The sequence below is a fragment of the Geotrypetes seraphini genome, chromosome 7 (assembly GCF_902459505.1).
Source record: "Geotrypetes seraphini chromosome 7, aGeoSer1.1, whole genome shotgun sequence".
Classification (NCBI taxonomy): Eukaryota; Metazoa; Chordata; class Amphibia; order Gymnophiona; family Dermophiidae; genus Geotrypetes; species Geotrypetes seraphini.
The window spans coordinates 86443941-86463681 of NC_047090.1; the positions used below are offsets into that span (position 1 = coordinate 86443941).

The 19741-nt window shown below is 39.8% G+C and overlaps 1 protein-coding gene across 9 annotated transcripts in view; it reads left to right on the forward strand.

Annotated features, from left to right (window-relative positions):
- RALGAPA1 (Ral GTPase activating protein catalytic subunit alpha 1) overlaps positions 1-19741 on the forward strand; it is a 678446-nt gene that overhangs the window by 356780 nt on the left and 301925 nt on the right. For all 9 annotated transcript variants that reach the window (XM_033952521.1, XM_033952520.1, XM_033952524.1 and 6 more), the window contains one exon: positions 4903-5086. In XM_033952521.1, coding sequence (XP_033808412.1) covers positions 4903-5086 — 184 coding nt within the window. The remainder of the gene's footprint in view (positions 1-4902; positions 5087-19741) is intronic.

Here is a 19741-nt window from a genome sequence, read left to right on the forward strand (position 1 = left end):
ATAGAGGGGTACAGATAGAAGGATTGAAGAGATACAGATAGAAGACTACTACGAAGGTCCTAGACCTGATGGGCCGCCGCACGAGCGGACTGCTGGGCACGATGGACCTCTGGTCTGACCCAGCAGAGGCACTTCTTATGTTCTTATACAGTTTCTAGTGCAATAGATGTAGCATTCTGGACAGTAGAGTATTCTCATGCTCACAAGCCGTGCAGAAGAAATCTGTTCCAGGTTTTCAACTGCTCTTCTCCAGAGGGCCCTATATCCTCAGGCTAACTTTTAGATTGGACCCTGAACAGCACAATGTCATGCTGGCAACGGGTAATTTAGGGAGAATTTGCGGGAGCCAGTAAGGAAGCCGCTCAGCATCGAGCAGCATTGCCCCAAATCGCGCTCCTGCTCGTGCCGCTCAACGACTAAAGAAACTCATGGCAGCCGGTTAGCAGCGGGACAGGAACTCAAAAAGTTTGCTCCTGCCCACTGTACCTCCATCGGGGATCGGCAGTAGAGGTTTGAGGCTAGGGCAGGAAGGGGATAGTGTGCAGAGCCTAGTGACAGTCTGCAATAATTTGGGGAGGGGGTGTATTGTTAATTCAAATATAAACTGGGACCTCCCCCATTTTTGGGGCCAATTTTTGGCCCAAAAAATCCTGGTTTATATTCAAGTATATATACAGTACCTGTCCCGGGTTCACCATCTTCACTGGCAATAAGAACAATGAGAGTAAAACTCCATGCAAGTATGATTATTTATAATAGCAAAAGGCAAATAAAAGTGAGTAATGTTTTAACACGAGTTATTTAGCAAACCTTATATCCCATAACAATTAATACATTCTCCCTATTGAAATGAAGACCAGAGTATCAAATAGCCTGACTCAAAACTTCACAAAACATAAGAAAATTCCTGTAACTGACTTCAAAGCTAGAGAATAATAAAATAGAGCTACACAGCCTTTTTTGGCAGAAGATTCCATCTTCTGATCCATTCTAAGAATGCTGCTGCGGCAAGAAGTTGAATCAGTCCTTTTAACACTGATTTTAGCCAATGCAATGCCCTGGATGGTGAGCTGCATTTGTGAGCCTCAAAATAAGGCCTCATTGGCATAGAGGGCTAAAGTTCTCTATCCAGGAATGTACAAGTCTTATAAGTACTGCCTTGAATGGCCGCACAGAAAATGCATACCTTGCAGTTTCTTGGTCAAAACTTGTGGGTGATAATGACAAAAGAAAAATGGTAGAAAAGCAATTTGTTTCTGCTTGCAAATTAGGGTTTCATCATCAGTGTTGTTTACAGGCCATGATTGAACTCTGGAATCAGTCTCTGATTGGTTGGACTGGTGCTCACCAGGATCTTCAATGAGGAGAGATAGTTCAACTGAAGAATGCAGTGGTATTGACATCAACTGAAAATACTAATTCTCTTGCTGTTTCAAGGCTTTTTAGCTAATTCCAAGGCTGAAAAGCCTCAGATGCCAATTTGAGCACATAAATAGCAGGAAAATGAAGAACACTATTGCCTTGATCCTTTACACACAAGTTGTTGCAGAACTGCAGTGTCGCACAAATCTAGAGTGCTTTGGGATAGAATCCATGTTGGGTTTGGATCTGGCAATCATAGAAAACGCTAAAGGTTTGGTCAGACTGTAGTCCTACAGTAGATATTAACTGGGATTACTTAAGTCAGTGTATCGCAAACTGTGGTGCCACGGCACACTAATGTGCCTTTTGAGATTTTAAGTGTGCCGCAGCTCACAGGGCAGGAAGAGAGACTCCGGCGCCTGTGTCGGCTGACTTCTACCGTTGTGTTGCACGTATCTTCCAGGACTCCTGTCTTCCTTGTCTCCACACCCCTGGACCTTTTAACTTCGGCACACAGCTGCCACTAGCAGTAGTTTAGAGCCCGGTTCATCAAGCAGCCTCAGGGCCTTTGCTAGGCCGGCCCGCTTCGCTGATGCGATTCAAGCTGACCTAGAAAAGGCTTCGTGGCTGCCTGATGAAACCGGGCTAAACTCTACTGCTAGTGCCGAAGTTAAAAGCACACAGTGAGCTGCCACTAGCAGTAACAGGAGAGGTATTGCTGGGAAGGGAGAAGGGGTACTGCTGAACATGGGGAGCAGGGAAGGGGGAAGTAGTACTGCTGGAACAGGGGGGGGGGAGGAGGGAAGGGGAGAAGTGGTAATGCTGGGACAGGGGAGGGGGGAAGGGAGAAGGGGTACTGCTGGACATGGGGAGCAGGGAAGGAGTACTGCTGTACAGAGAGGAGGTAAAAAGAAGGGAGAAGAGGTACTGCTGGACCTGGCAGAAAGAGAGGGAAAGGAAAGGTGCTACACACTGGAGGGGAGGGTGAGATGGTGCATAGGGAGAGAGCATGTTGGATTGGGGGGTGAGAAGGAGGGATGCCACTCGAGGAAAGAGGCAAGGATAGAAAGTGAAGCGTGCAGGAGGGACTCATGGAGTGTTGGACTCATGGAGAGGGCAAGATGGATGAGGAGAACAGAAAGGAGGGAAGGAGAAATGTTACACTCTGGGGAAGGGGGAGAGGGCAGAGAGTGAAAAGTTGGACTCATGGAGGGAGAGAGAGAGATGTTGGTTGGGGGAAGAAAGGAGGACCAGAGGAGAAGCATGCAGGAGGAAGAGAGAAAGAAATGTTGGAACTGGTGGAAAGGAGGAGAAATGTTGGACTAGGAGGGGGACGAGAAACGAGGAAGGGAAGGGAGAGGACTGCAGGGGGTAGAAAGGAAGAAGGGAAAGAGAAATGTTACACTGGAGGGGGGGAGGAGAGATAACTAAAGGAAGGGAGAGATATCAGACCAGGGAATAGAAGGGAAGGAGGGGAGTCTGGTAGTGCTATAGAAATAATAATAGAAGTGCTGTAGTAAAGGAGAGATGCCAGATTATGGTAAGGAGAGGAGAGAGATGCCAGACTGGGAAGGGGGGAAAGGAAGAAGAGAAATGTTGTTGTACCACTGATGGGGGGAAGGAGAGAGATGTCAGACCATGGAAATAGGGAGGGAAGGGAAAGAGAGAAGATAGATTTTGAGAAGAAAGCAGAAAACTAGAAATATTGAATGTTAAGTTAATACCAAAGATGGATGCAAGGCAGAACGTGAAGACGGAGAGAAAAACAATCAATGGATAAGAAGGCCCTGGAAACAGTTAAAAGCAAAGAAAAATAAAGTCACCAGACAACAAAGGTAAGGAAAATGATTTTATATATAGTGATTGAAATGTGTCAGTTTTGAGAATTTATATCTGCTGTGTATATTGTGTGTATATGAAAAATGAATGGTAAAAATTACATTACAATTAGTAAAGGGTGGGGGATCTGGGGAAGAGCGCAGGTGGATCTAGGGTGGAGTTTGGGAGGTCTGTGGTTGGGGGTACTCAGTTGAAATTTGTTAGACTTCCCTGCTTGCAACGCCCTACTGGCATTTCAGGGCCTGTCTGGAGGCCCTCTGCGCATGCGTGGATGTCAGCGTGATGGTGTCACGCATGTGCATGATGTCATCACGGTGCCATCCGTACACTTCTGGGTGCCTCGAGCCATGCCCACTACCTTTAGTGTGCCTCGGCTTGAAAAAGTTTGAGATATATTGCCTTAAGTGAAAGTAAGGATAAAAGCTAATCATAATTAGAAAAATGTATGAGCAGGTTCATATTGCTTGAACCTTCTTCATAAGACACAGTAAATTCAAGCAACCAGAAAAAAAAAAAAAAAAAAAGAATCAAAGAAATATTGTAATACTTTAAATGAAAACAAAATCAATTTCTGGCAGAAATTTAAGTATAAACAAGACACACCACACCTGAGTACACCCAAGCTTTGCCTACCACATGTCCAGTAGTTTGTATGGAACAGTTTATGGTATTTTTAAACAAAGTGAACCCAGTAAAGAAAGAATTACAAAAATCTACACCGCAGTTTATGATATGGCATAGTATAGGGTATAGTATTAGTTAGGCGTATTTTTAATAGTAACTCTCAAACAACTAGAAACTACATTTATCAGGCATCTATCAATCCCCATGGTTGCCAGTTAACTGCAAGTCTACTGTACTTTGGAGCCATAGCATTCAGTACTGAAAGATTTAATAAATAATTAGTTTATTTGATATACTGCATTTCTTAACAATTTTGTCAGAACCCCCAGAGAAAGTATAGGATATAATTATAAGGAACCCAGTATAAAAAATTCATAAGAATATAATATGAGTACATTAAATTGTTTATGAGCCTCAACTGTACACAGTGAAAGGTTATGAGTAAAGGAGAAGCCCTGTCTCATACTCATGACGAGTATTTTATGCCCAGTTATTACTTTTCATTGCTATATTTTAAATCAATTGCATGTGAAAAAATGTATTTCTCTGGTAACATCAAATGCAGTGGATTACTTAGTCAATGATTTATGACCAAGATGAAATATAAGATCAAGTCATGATCTGGAGATTGCTTTTGGTTGAGATTGATCATCTGTACAGTATGGGAAGAGAAGTTTAATGCTCTGCTGCCTGATCCCACTAGGGACAAAAAAAATGGACCCTGACCTGAATATAGCAGATTAAAACCTTCATCTAAAAAAATATTAAAATAAAATACCTTATCTCTGTTATACATTATATAGTAGATAGATATATTATCAGCAATATGTTTGTATGCTTGCCTTTGGATTTGTCTCCTTCATCAAGTTTGGAGAGCAATCTTTTTTGAACTAAAATCTACACCAGTTTGTACCAATACTACCTGATCTATTCTTTACCTTCACTAGAAAAGACCAGTGATCATCTTTTGTAACCCTCCTTCCATAACTTTTGTAATCCGCCTTGATCCGCAAGGTAATGGTGGAATAGAAATCTTTAATGTAATGTAATGTAAAACTGTTGATTCTTTTGTTCTAGGTTCTGCATGGCTGTGTCTACGGAGCTCAGTGCTTCAGCAACCCCAAATATTTCCCCCTCAGTCTCCCTGATTTGGCCTCAGAGGATTATGATCCTTTCCTGCGCCTGGAAAGTCTGAAGGAACCAGAGCCTTTACATTCTCCAGATTCTGAACGTTCCACTAAGCTTCAGTCAGTCACAGAAGGTATGTAGAAAGGAGTCGTCATATTAGTGATCCGAGTGAAATATTGGGCAGAAATGCTAGGAAGCCCCATTGCAGTCTATTTAGTTTATTGAAATGTTTGCTAGATTGACTTTCCGTGGGTACAGTGTAAAGTCCTGTTTTTGACATTGCTGAATCTTAGAAGTATTAAATATTTTGTTCCACTTTACCTCTTCCTCAGTGAATTTGTACAGTATATAAGATATGTAGTGTTTTCTGTGTGATGCATGAGAAGTTTTGTTGTCCATGAGTGGATTACAGAAGAAATACTTTGATTGCTATAGGTAATATAACAGATGATGTAATTATACCTCTGCAAGAATATATAAAGTGCTAGAGAAATATTTAAGAGACAGTGCCTGCTCCATGACATTAACCAGTAGAGTCAAAACACAGATAAGATGAATAAGGTTTGGGGGAGTTATTATATAAACTGGTTAAAAGACAATGTAAAATCTGTAAATTAGAGCACGATTGTTCATCAAACGATATAAATGCACTTAATTTAGGTGATCTCAATGCCAAATAAAAAGTTTAGTTTTACCCCATCCTGTGAGTTATTGGCTGAAGCCTTCAATTATGATGTTAAATTGTCAACAAAGAATATAATCCTATCCTCCATTTATTAAACCTACTAGGTAAATGTATTCAGCAAGCTATGTTATCCTATTGCAGTTTTCGGAAATTAATTAAGACCACTTTGTTCGATAAGTTTATTACTTAGTGAGTTTATTATTGAAATTCTATTTTACAAATATTTGTATTTTTTTACTGTATTATTGTATTTTGCTGATTGTCCAGCTCTTTTAGTGCAAACCGCCTAGAACTTTTGGTTTATGGTGGTATAAAAGAATAAAGTTATTATTATTATTAACTTGTAATGCTGAAAATTAAAGTGGAGATTGTTTCTTTCTAGTAGTTATGTTAGCACCACAGACATTGTTCTTATGCTGATGAAAAATTGGATAATTTTAATGTCTGAGTGTATATCCAGAGTTATCACAGTAGTTATTTCTGCTGCACAGTTTTAAGACATGTCTTTTGAGTTCACCATTTTTCTTCAAATATGAGACAAGTAAGAACATATCAGAGTCAAAAATTTAAAATATATTTTACGTGCCTTCTCATCTTTCCAAAGTTATTTTCCAACATTTTGGTAAGAAGAGCATAGTATCCCTTGGTATTGTGTAGTTGAACTTGAGATAGTCGATTTCTTATTAAATCCAGGCATAGGCTTCTCTTTATATTTGAAGCCTAACTTTGTAGGCACAGATTACAAGGAAACAAGTTTGCCAGGTTCTGCTGCTCCAGAAAGAGTTTATGATCTAGAACTGATACTATATATCCTTTGATAAATCTTAGCACATCAAATTCAGCTTAACGCTTGCTCTAGTAGAAAAGGTTCAGCTTTGGCCACCTTTTGCATAAATTTAAGATATGAAAAACCATAATATAATGTTTCCTGTTGTGGATTGAGACAGATCTGAAGAAATACCAGTTGAAAGGGCAACTTGCTGAGGAGAGGAGGCAGAACGTGTGTCTGTGGCATCTTCAAGAATAGTTTGGGAGTGGGCAGAAAAGAGAGATGGAGGTGAAGGCAAGAAATGTTCTGCCATCAGCCTGTGGTTATCTCAATTTATATGAAAACTCTAGTAGAATCTACATATATCAGCAGGTTGGCTGGTTGGTTGCTGCCCCTTTTCATTTCTTTTGGGGGAGAGGCATCTTATTCCTGTTTAATATACAGATAGACATTCACACACACATGTATCTATGACTTGCTTCCTTACCAGTGTTTGGAAGCCATCATTCCAGAGTTGCCTTGTGCTATTTGATTCCTTGTTGTGATTATACTACATTCCAAATCTTGATGCTTCACTATGAAGTCTTTTCTCAGTCTTGAATCACAGTTCCTCTGCTATGAACCAGTCTTACGTCTGAATTGGGACCTCATGATAAGTAACAAAAAGGAGCGCTACCTTGTGAGTTATTTTGTATTTTGGGATGATGAATTTGCATGCATAATCTACAAACTCACACATTCATCCAGGAAATAGATGCCTTTAGTATGATACCAGAGTGAACAGCTACACAGCTTCTGGTTACAGATGATCAATATTCATGGTAATCTCTAACCTCTTGTGCACAGGTAAATGAAAAAGAAATGAAAGAGAAAAGCTCCAAAGAAGTTCCCCTTAAAAATACCAGTGCATAGTGCAGTTATACTCCTGCTTTGCCCAGCCCAGGTGGGGCTGGACCTGACTAGTTTCAAGTTTCAATTTATTTGATATACTGCAAATACAACCACAGTTAGTTTAAGCTGTTTATAATAATAATATATTAAAAGAAAATTAAAACAAAAATTAAAAAGACAAGAATGACCGAACAAATATGTACACGTGAACAGAGCCTGGCAAGGGTAACACATGTACATACACAGAGAAAGAAATGTTTCTGTCCCTCACTTATTAATTGATAAGGGGACGGGTGAAAGTCTCTGGCTGTGGCAAGGGGATTCAGAGACAAAGCAATGTAAACATGAGTATGTTAGAAAAGAAAAATAAAAGGCCCAATTCGCTATGTGGGTCCAATTTCCAATGACAAAAACAGATTCCATTCTACATCATTCCACCTCTTAGAAATTGGGGTCACAGATGCACCCTGTGCAGCAGGTTGTGCATCTGATGATAAGCAGATATTTCATAGTAAGATAGGACTAAGACTTATGTATATCTGTCAGGTGTATGACAGGCCGCCTTCTAGGAAACACCTAAGGTATCTCTAATTTCATTGATTATTATATTATACAATTCATTTCTAAAGTAACTTATGGAAATAAGACAAATTACTAACATTTATTTTAGACATACATACAATAGGGCAGTGGTCTCAAACTCAAACCCTTTGCAGGGCCACATTCTGGATTTGTAGGTACTTGCAGGGCCTCAGAAAAAATAGGTAATGTATTATTAAAGAAATGACAATTTTGCATGAGGTAAAATTCTTTATTTATTTATTTAAGCATTTATATACCACTTATAGTCTAAGTGGTTTACATTCAAGTACTCAACCATTTTCCCCTATCTTTATAGTTTATAAATCTTTCCTTTTGGTGAAGTCTTAATAATAATATTGAATTTATACCTAAAGAGACATATGATCAAGAAACTTTTATTTTACTTTTATGATTATGATAAACATATCGAGGGCCTCAAAATAGTACCTGGTGGGCCGCATATGGCCCCCCAGGCCACTAGTTAGAAACCACTGCAATAGGGTAACTGGCAGGCAGAGGCTGTGTTAATATCAGGCTCCTATGATTCAGGTTAAATAATACAATATTTCTTTTTATACTGGTCAAGTTTTTACATATTTCTGCTCAACCTATGTTGAGACACCAGTTTGGAGTTTTATTTTGAGTTTTCTTTTCTTCAGTTAGTTATTTTCATCTGTTTTATTTGTTTGGTTAAAGGCAACCTTTTGATTCTCTGCACTTTTCAAACAAGTACCATTTCTCTTTGCTTTTGTTCTGAGCTGCCTCTGTTTTACAACAAAAAGCCTCCAGTAATCTGCATCAATTGAATCATCAAAGGACATTGGGATCAAAAATTGTAAAATGAATAAACCATAGCTACAACTGTTGAGTTTAAGTTCCAAAACAAAACTACTTTGGCTCAGCCCAAAATTAGATTAGCTACCCACTCTCATCCCACTGTCCTCTGGCACCACACTTCAGCTTGAGTTCTCTAGCAAAGTTCTGGGCATCATCATTGACTCTACACTACCCTTCAATGACCACCTCAACTCCTTGGTAAAAAAATGCTTTTTCAGCCTTCACATGCTGAGGAAAGCGAGATCCTGCTTCCATCAACAACACTTTGCTGTCCTCGTACAATCCATCATCCTTTCCAGAATGGACTATTGTAATTCCATCAAGTTAAGCCTAACAAAGAAAAGACTTCAGCGGATTCAGAATACCGCAGCTAAGCTAATCTTCGCAAAAAGTAAATTTGACCATGTCTCCTCGTTCCTGTCTAAGCTTCACTGGCTTCCAGTAATCTCTAGGGTTCACTTTAAATGCGCCTGCCTAACTTTCAAGATCCTACACGGCATCCTTCCTCCCCTTATCCCACTATCTTGGAATTCCTCGAATCCTAATACCACCAGATCTACCCAAAAATTCAAACTATCCTTCCCCTCATTAAAAGGCATATCCCATGCAGGAAAACTAGGGACATCCCTCTCGTTCAGAATCACAGAGCTCTGGAATAATCTTACTATCCCACTTCGGAATCTGGGTGCCCTCCAACTTGTCCGAAAACATCTGAAAACTTGGCTATTCTCAAAAATGTAATACTTCTTCCTCCTTTGTTATACTAAGTCCCTCTAAACATTCTTTATACTAAGTCCTGTAACCCTCATTGGAGTTCCTTCTCAATACCAATTCCTGTAAACCGTGCCGAGCTCTACGATTGTGGAAATGATGCGGTATACAAACTTAAGGTTTAGTTTAGTTTAATTTACATTATTTACAAATTTCTGATATTCTGCTGAATATCCCTCTGCATTAAAACTCCCAAACAATTTCACAAGAGTGGTTATACAGTCAGTTGATCTGATTTAATCTCCAGTGAACAGAAATGCCTTGTTTGCTATTAGATGCTGGACTTAAAAACTATTTTATCTTGTTTCAAGAAACTATCTCAAAATGTGTACCCAAAAAACTAAAGTTTGTGAAACTTTGATAAACCAACATTTAAAAACCTGTGGAAAGCATTCTGCTATGATTACATTCCAGAAGGCTGTTAAACTTAAGTGCCTCTCACCAGCCTGTCTTAGCCCAAAGTAATCAGGGAAGTTAGAAATAATAGTAGCAGAGGCGGGGAGTGAGTCAGGCCAGCATGGGAGAGTCACTTCATCTCCGATGCTCCTGCTACCATTGAAGGCACCAAACCTGAATATAGGGCAGCTCCATTGCCACCAGGAGCTGCCTTACTGGAATCCAGTATTGGTAGGAGAGTGAGTTGGATTGGTTTGGGAGAGTCACTCCAGCAACTCCACACACAAACACACACATAGCGCTCCTGCTATGTGCCTAAGGTGCAAGCCTAAGGTGCACTTCTTAGCCTGCTTCTTTGTGCAGTTCACAAAAGCAACTGCAGTGCAAATTGAGAACAAGAGCTTCGTTATTCTCACATCCACTGCCCACTGAAGCTCCCAAACCACTACAGTGGCCCGAAAACCATCCCCCCCCTAACATTGACCTTGCTCACATACCCACAGAAACCATCCTCCAGGCCACTGAAAAGCAGGGAAGATGTTGGGGCAGGGCCCCTACCTGCCCCCCCGGATGCTCATGTTACTCGGTGCGCCTGCTCAGACACAATTATAGCAATCACACCTACAGGCTATAGGGAACCAACCTCTGAAGTATGAGCCAACTCAGATACAATTACAGCACCTCACCAAACTTACCTGCTGTAGGGCATTAATCTCAGATTTGGTGGGTAATGTAGATTTATTTGCGTGAATTCACATTCAATCTTCTACAGTGAACTACTAAAATGAGTTAGTATCTCATAACAATTCTCTGCCTAGTGATCTGCACCAAATGAACCAAAACCTACTCCACCCTTCCAATCAGTAGATCAGGTAATCCCTCAGAACACAAAGTCCCATCACGGAGTCACCCTATGATAAACTGTACCAACCACATGCAGTGGGTAATCCCAACGTTGGTTGGACCACCCAGACATCGAAACCAACGCCACAATCACATCACTAAACCAAACCTGGACAACCTAATAAGAATCCCAACCACTTATACTAATGAAGTCATACTCACCTCAATCCCATGTGAATATGTTAATGTAAGATCAGTGGTCAACAAGACTGAAATTATAAAAGATCTGCTCGATGAATTGCAATTTGGCTTTCTATTCCTAACCGAAACATAGATACCAATGCAAGATGACCCCACATTACAACTACTCTGCCCAATACATTACAAAATCACCCACCTATCAAGAACTGGTTGCAGGAGTGGTGGTCTGGTGATACTGCACAAATCATCTTTTCACATCAAAATCATGGAATTTATAACTCTCACCTCACTAGAATTACAAATTGTGGAAATGAACAGCAACATACTATTCTTCATCCCTCCAGGAAAGTGACTAGAAGCTGAACCACAGTTCTTAGACACATCTCAAGAACCACGGTACAATATGACTCCACTTTCATCATAAGAGACCTCAAGCTCTACTAAGAGTCAACTGCAAACTCTCAAACCTTGAAATTCCTTGACCTCCTAAATGAGCTAGACCTCAAACCCTTGTTTCAACAACCCACACACGAAAGGGCCATCAGTTAGATCTGCTTGCCACCTCCATTTAATTCCCTATTCAAAGTACCTTGGTCAAACCACATACTCCTAGAATTTGCCATATTTCGAAAAGAGATATCAATAACCAAACTGACCTGCTGAATAGCCTCTTATTATAGAAGCAAAGTAGCCCTTGAATCATACTAGAATGAAATAGATAACTCATTACTATATCTCCCTAACGCTGACCAAGACTTCCTGGGACCATTGGAAAATGACCAATGAAGAAATCCTAAATAAATTAGCCCAACACAAATGCAGCAAAAGAATCCAAAGATCATCGGAGAAGTGTCCCTAGAAAGAGCTTGCTGATAATCCAAGCACTACTGGTGTAAATACCCCTCTCCAGAAAACAAAACTAAATGGCACCAGAAAATCCTAGAATATACATCACTACTGACTCAAAAGAAGAAAATGTACTACTCTAAACTAATCAGCACAGAAGATAATCTTAAAATCAACAAACTGTTCTCAATATTAGATAACCTAACCAATACAAACAAGATCACAAATGGAGACAACCCCTCTATTCCAACAGCCTCATAATTACAAGCTAACTTATAAAGCAAAGATTCAATCCACACAAGACCAGCTATCCCTCATCAGTGCAGCTATGATGTACGTAAGGATGGTGTACTTTCACCATCAGTGTTCAACCTTCTAAAGCAATCCTTGGGAGCCAACCTAGATTTTGCACAAATAAAATATGTCACTTATGCAGATGACATAACGATCATGCTACCTGTAATGGCTGCATTAGCCAATACCCTCACCACTGTCAACAAAATGTGTCCACATCATACAAAACTGGATCTCAAGCTACCGCCTCAAACTAAATAAGAACAAAACCAAATTCCTATGGCTAAGACCCTCAACCGACCCACGCCATACTCCAAGGATTATAGTAAATGACACAAACTTTCTATTAGAACTACAATTCTGAATCTTTGGAGTAGAAATTGATAACCACCTATCCATGAAGAACCATGTACAAACAATAATAAAACAGTCTTTCTTTGTGATGAGAAAGCTAAGATCCATCAGAAAATACTTCAAAACGGAGGCTTTCCGAATTTTTGTGCAATCCCTAATGCTGTCTTGATTAGACTACTATAATGTAACACTAGTTCTTTGCTCTAAACCATTGCTGTCGTGTCTACAACTAATTCAAAATGCAGCAGTAAGACTCATATACAGACTATGAAAATTGAAACATCTACAACCTTACTATATGAAACTAATAATAATAATTTTATTTTTATATACTGCAATACCACAGACAGTTCAGCGGTTTACAGAGGAAGAGACTGTATACATACAGCAATATTACAAAAAACTTTCAAAATTACATTGACATGGTAAGATTAATCAATTTTTCCTGTAAGTGTTTTAGAAGTACATCATGGTAGAAATGGAGTCAGAGAAATTTGTCAAAGAGATAAGTTTTGATTGACTTCCTAAAAGTTTTGTAACAGAGCATTTGAGATAAAGTTGGGTAAACATTTATTCCAATTGTCTGCTTGGAATGATAATGTTCTATCGAGGAATCTCTTGTAGATACAGCCCTTCAAGGATGGGAAAGTGAACAAGTAGGCACTATGGCCCAGATTCTGTATAGGACACCCGTCCCGGCGTCCTATACAGAATCGGGCCTACACCTGCCCAAAGTTAACCCGATTCTGTAACTGACGTCCATGTTGCAGACGCCGGTTACAGAATCGGGTTTAAAATGCCCCTCCCCGCTCCCCCCCTCGAAGATCGCTGGCAGGAGGGTGTCTCCCTGAGATTAAATGAGCTTTAAGGAGTATTTCTACGAGAAAGTAGGACAGTTGTATATGTATTCTTGACTTGGCTACTGACTGTTCTAACTCTGCTCTGTATTCATTTATCACTCTAATCATTTCTCCAAGTTAATATAATAGTTCTGCACAAGAAGGGCAGAGAATCTTTCCTTTGCAGCTCCTCATAGACCAATCTGTATAAAAGTGATGAAAAAATTCTGTCAAATACATTAGCATCATATATTTTTACTTGATTCGCAGCAAACAGTTCTATTTTATAGTGGCTAAAAATGTAACAGGGAGTACACGCAGAATCTTAAATTTAATGGATTATGACTCCCAACCTCCTGCTTTCTTTTGATGCCAGAGTAGGTATTTGATTAAGAGGAATGACCTTATCTTTTTGAGATGTTAGACAAGATTAATTTTAGACCTGGTAGTTTCCTAAATATGCTAAATAAATGGAGTGCTAGGGTGAAGTAGAAAGGTGTACTGTTCTCAATCCCGGTTATTTAGGGGAACCAGACAAGGTTGCCCACAGACTTTGGTATACCATCATCTTTTGCAGGCCAGCATGTGGCAGCAATAGCATTCTCTTATACAGTAAAACATAAGAATAGCCTTACTAGGTCAGACCAATGGTCTATCAATCACAGTAGCCTGTTCTCACGGTGGCCAATCAAGGTCACTAGTACCTGGCCAAAACCCAAGGTGTAGCAATATTCCATACTACCGATACAGGGCAAGCAGTGGCTTTCTCCGTATCTTTCTCAATAACAGACTGAACTTTTCCTCCAGGAACTTGTCCAAACTTTTCTTAAAACCAGCTACGGCACTATCCGTTCTTGCCATATCCTCTGGCAATGCGTTCCAGAGCTTAACTATTCTCTGAGTGAAAAAAATTTCCTCCAATTGGTTTTGAAAGTATTTCCCTGTAACTTCATCGAGTGTCCCCTAGTCTTTGTAATATTCAAAGGAGTGAAAAATCGATCCACTTGTACCCATTCTACTCCACTCAGGATTTTGTAGACTTCAATCATATCTCCCCTCAGCCATCTCTTTTCCAAGCTGAAGAGCCCTAACCGTTTTAGTCTTTCCTCAAACAAAAATAGTTCCATCCCCTTTACCATCTTGGTTGCTCTTCTTTGAACCTTTTCTAGTACCACTGTATCTTTCTTGAGATAAGAAGACCAGAATTGAACACAATACTCCTGTTGAGGTCGCACCATGGAGCGATACAGGGGCATTATAATATTCTTAGTCTTGTTAACCATCCTTTTTAAAATAATTCCTAGCATCCTATTTGCTTTTTTGGCTGTCGCCGCACATTGGGCGCAAGATTTCATCGTACTGTCTACGATGACACCCAGATACTTTTCTTGGACGCTAATTCCCAAGGTGAACCCTAGCATCTGGTAACTGTGATTCAGATTATTCTTCCCAATGTGCATCACTTTGCATTTGTCCATATTAAATTTCATCTGCCATTTGGACACCCAGTCTTCCAATTTCCTAAGGTCCGCCTGCAATTTTTCACAATCCGCATGCATTTAACAGTTTTGAGCAGTTTAGTGTCATCTGCAAATTTAATCACTTCACTCGTCGTTCCAATTTCCAGATCATTTATAAATAAGTTAAATAGCACCGGTCCCAGTACAGAGTACAGACCCCTGCGTTACTCCACTGTTTACTCTCCTTCTTTAAGAAAAATGACCATTTAACCCTACCCTCTGTTTTCTATCCAATAACCAATTCCTAATCCACAACTGAACTTTGCCACTTATCTCATGACACTTTGATTTTCTCAGTAGCCTCTTGTGAGGAACTTTATCAAAAGCTTTCTGAAAATCTAGATATACTATATCAACCGGCTCACCTTTATCTACATGTTTATTCACACCTTTAAAGAAATCAAGCAAATTTGTGAGGCAAGATCTCCCTCGGCTGAACCCATGCTGACTCCGTCTCATTAAATCATGTTTGTCTACATGTTCCACAATTTCATTTTTTATAATCGTTTCTACCATTTTGCCTGGCACCGAAGCCTTATATTCTATTCAATATAACAAGAGAATCAATTGAATGAATTATTTGCCATTATTTGTTTTAAGTTCTCCTGCTATTATAGACAACAGCACAATAATGTATAATCTCCTTCCTCTGCAACTGACAAAAATAAAAAAAATCAAAACTGCCGTTTTATCAATGCAAAGTCCCATGGATAGCAATGTGATTTATAAACAAGATCATAATATCTGCCTCTATGAATATTGTTTAAAAAAAAATAAAATTAATGATCTGGCAATTTTTAATAGTTGATAAAAAAATGACAATGGCTGATTAGATTAGAAAATGACATCCAGCAAATATAAAAAGAGCAGTAGATCATAAAGAAGAGAAAATGGCCACAGATGAGCCAGTATAAATGCTGAATCCTGTATAGGGCTATTCTCTGTCAACAGTAAATTATTCCCTTCAGGCCAACATAAGGGTATTCAGGACCAGATAAATGTAACCCCTTTGTGATGCAGCTATGGGTTAACAGCAGGTGATTTTGTGCTCAGTAGTTACTACGTGCTGTTTTTTTATATGGAGAAAATGGCTAATCATTGTGCCCCTGTTTGAGGCATGCTTCAACCCCCTTTTTCTTTTTAGAACAGTAGGGAAGATGTAGAGAATTTTCAGTTCAGAACTGTTGTCCTAATAAGCCTAGTATTGGATTGAGCGAGCCTGATTAGACAACTATTGGCAAAAGTAGCTGTAATTATTAAATTTGCTGAAGAGTAAGACAAGGTAGTTGGCTTTTTGTCAAATATCATTCATCTTATTAGTGCAATTTAATCATCTCTGTGGTCAGAATGAAAGAGGTTCCAAAAGATCCATTGTCGTGTAATTACAGTTTCACCTGTATGTATTATATAAAGCTAATATTTAAAGCCTTTGCCAGAAATAACTACCCCTTCCTATTAGAATGCGGTGTGAATTGGAGCCACATTGTAGGCCTTATTGCTTTTTGTATGCTGTAATAATCTGTAATTAGAGTTTTCAGCAAATGTCATGTTGTTTAATATACTAATCTGAAAAGATGACCCTGAATAGTCTTTATTAAATGAATTCCAGTTGTGCAAAGCCTTGGCAGTAGCATTAGTGATCTTCATTTTTTGCATTTCCCTATACAGTTGGATCCCTTATTTCCTCAGAGATTTATATATAGATAGATAAATATAGATATTTAAAGTTGTAGTTGAGGTATGATTTTTCTCCTGAATTTTAATTTATAATTTAAATAAAAGTATTGTTTTCTTTGGGAACAAATGGGGCATAGTTTTCTCATATGTGGGTGCCATCATCTACAGTGCAGAAGCTGCCCAGTATACTGATCATTCTAGATGCTTTTGGCAGGTCCAACCACATATGTTCCTGCCCACCCAATTTGAATAGAGCCCACAGTTTCTCTTCACGAAGCAGTACAGATTTGTCAGGCTATTCTCTCCTCAGAGGGATTTTCCTGACTTACCTTCCTGCTCATTCTCATGAGTAGCACAGGACCATTTTCTTTTTTTTTTTGTTTCGTTTCCTTGTATTTTTAAAAAATTTATTTTTTCAGCTCTTTTAAGGTTTTCTTCAATTTTCCACAACTCACAGCCCCCTACCTCTTTGCCTGAGCTCCTTACAATTTTGTTAAAATTAATTTTAATAGCAGTCATTTAATTTCTCTAGGACTATTTTCTTCTTTATGTCCCAGAAACCTTTCAGTGGGACCTAGTGATGCACAGACAGTTCTAGGACCATGTTTGTGATTTACCCATATGACACACACCTAACTTGTCTGAGCCCTCATCATAAGTTTTCTCATTGTTCTCTTTGTGCCCAAATGGCAGAAGAGAACATAGAAAAGAGGCTTTGTGTGAGACTTTTTGGAATTCCAAAGCTCAGTACATTTGCATAAAAGACATCAGTCCATATGGCTTCTAGAGCTGCATGAGATGCTAGACATCAAGGAGGTTTCCCCGGCCTTAACACTGAGTGCCAGTAGCTCCTACTTGGGCCAAGCATCATCAGATCCTACACCAAGAACTCGCCTGCATTCATTGGCACTGAAGAATTCTGATGCTGGATATCAAGCAAAGGCAAAGTAGCATCAACATTGTTCCTCTTTGAAGCAAGGTACCAGAATCTCTGCGACCATTGAGAAGAGTCAGTAATGTAAGCACCGTTCCTCCTCCTTCAAAAAGTGGAATCATTGACTACTGTTACTGACTACTGCTGACTGCTTCAAATACTGGTAGGTTGGATCATCTCTTCAGTTTTCAGGATATTTTAACTAGAAATTGTTGAGCTGCTGTTTCTTGTCTATTTGTGTCAAGAATACCAAAGAAGACATAAATTTTCTTTGTTATACCTGATGCCAGGCTGATAGGACTGAATGACTTGGGAAGGGCAATGACGTTTTCTGCCTCTACTTTGGCTGAAAAATTACTAAATCTTTTTTCTCATGCTTTTGTTCTGTTGTCCTCCTTTGAAAGTACAATGTCGTTCTGTTACATCCACTCCAGAGTCAGTACAATAGGTGTTTTATCTCAACCTGCGTACCCGGTCTTGCAGAAAACAACACACTTTTTCTCTCTGCTCCACCCACTTAGCTAAGGAGCAAGAGCCTCTTACAGCTTTTATTTCTGCAAGCAAAACACTGACTGAGTTGGGTCTGCACTACTGTTTCATGTGGATGAGTTTGTATTCTACAAATATTCAATAAACGCTTGTGACCTTGTGGACCACTGTGTATCTTACAATATTTTTACTCATATTTGCATCAAGAACATCAATTCCATAGCTTCTTTGTGTTCTTTTGGGACTCTTACTATTACTGTGGAGTTACTGGGTTTCTCTTTTGTGCTGATTTTTGCAAGTGAACCATGCAGAAGCTTCTGATCTGCTCTGCTTCTTTTTTTTATTTTTCTTAAGTTTGCCCTTTTTCAGTGTCTTAGGTGCATTGAGACCCTTTTTGGAGGGGTTCTGTGCCTGGGAAAAGAATCAGTTTCCACGGAGTCTGACTGCAGCTTCACAGGCCAAGCTTCGGGTGGACCTGTGGAGCCAGTCTGCTGTTGCCACCTCTTAGCTTGAGGTCCATTCCTCTGGGAGCAAGCTTGCCTCCTGACTTTGTCCATAGGCTTAAGCGCAGGCTATATGCACCCTGAAAAATAGCCCTCAGAGTGCGGGCTGCTTTTTTCCATCCCCAGTCATGTGGCAACATTCCAAGGGGGTGGAGGTTTCGGTCAGGGTTCATCCAACTGGTAGCCCAAAGATCTAGAATATTGATGTGTCTTGAGAAAATTTGATACTATAAACTCCTCAACGTTTGCCAAAAGGTGCTTAAAAAGATACAAAAAGAGAGGCAAAAATGTCAATAAGGACTCTATGAGTGGGTCTATCAGCCAATCACTTCTAGCAAACCAAACCACACTAATAATAAATGTCAATTTAGAGATAGGGACGCTCTCAGTGTGAGGTTATTAGCGACGGGAGAACAAACTCCAGCGTTTCCACTTACAAAGGCGAAGGTGAATCACCCCGCCTGCACACCATCATCGGGCATCCCTAGTGTGCAAAATCAATAGTGCAGAATTAATATAATAAATAAGTCACAAACTGTGAACAAGTGAGAGAGTGAACAAACTGAAAACCCACTCATAGAGTCCTCCTCAGCCTGATCCCCAAGATGTAAAATGAAACCACAGCCAACTTAGCTTTTAAAACGAGCCAAATGAAGTCAATGAAAATTGCAGGAGACCAGAATAGTCATTGGATCAACCGGTTTCGGGTGGAACCCTTCATCAGGATCATATGGCTGGAGCAGAACCGGCTGGGAGGGAAGCAGGAGAGCCCGCAGAGGCAACTGAACGGGCTTAAAAGCAGATCCAAGATGACATCAAACACTTTCAACCAATAAAAAACGAGAAAAGAAAAAACAGGGGAGGAGTTACCAAAAGATCAAACAATAGTATTCCACTCCATACATTCATTGAGACCCCCCGGAATGACCGTGCCAAGCTGGAAAATCCAATATTGTTCTCTCAATTGGAGCTGTGTCATTCTGTCCCCTCTATAGGTGTCAGGAATCTGTTCCAACACCATCCATGTTAAGTGTTGGAACTCATGGCCCAATTGTAAACAATGGGGAACCATTGGAGATGCCTCAACAGCCTGATGGAGTCTACTCTTGTGTTCCGTCAACCTGGTTTTGATCATTCTGCATGTGCGTCCTACGTAAGATAACCCACAGGGACAGCTGATGACATACACAACCCACCATGATTCACAAGTGGTGTGACTCCTTAACTGAAATTCCCTGTGGGTGTGAGGATCATGCCAACAAGACGCAGTGATAGTATTAGCACACATGGAACAACATCCACAAGGTAGATGAGAACCAGAACTGCTCTTGATAACATGAGTAGACAACAGATTTTT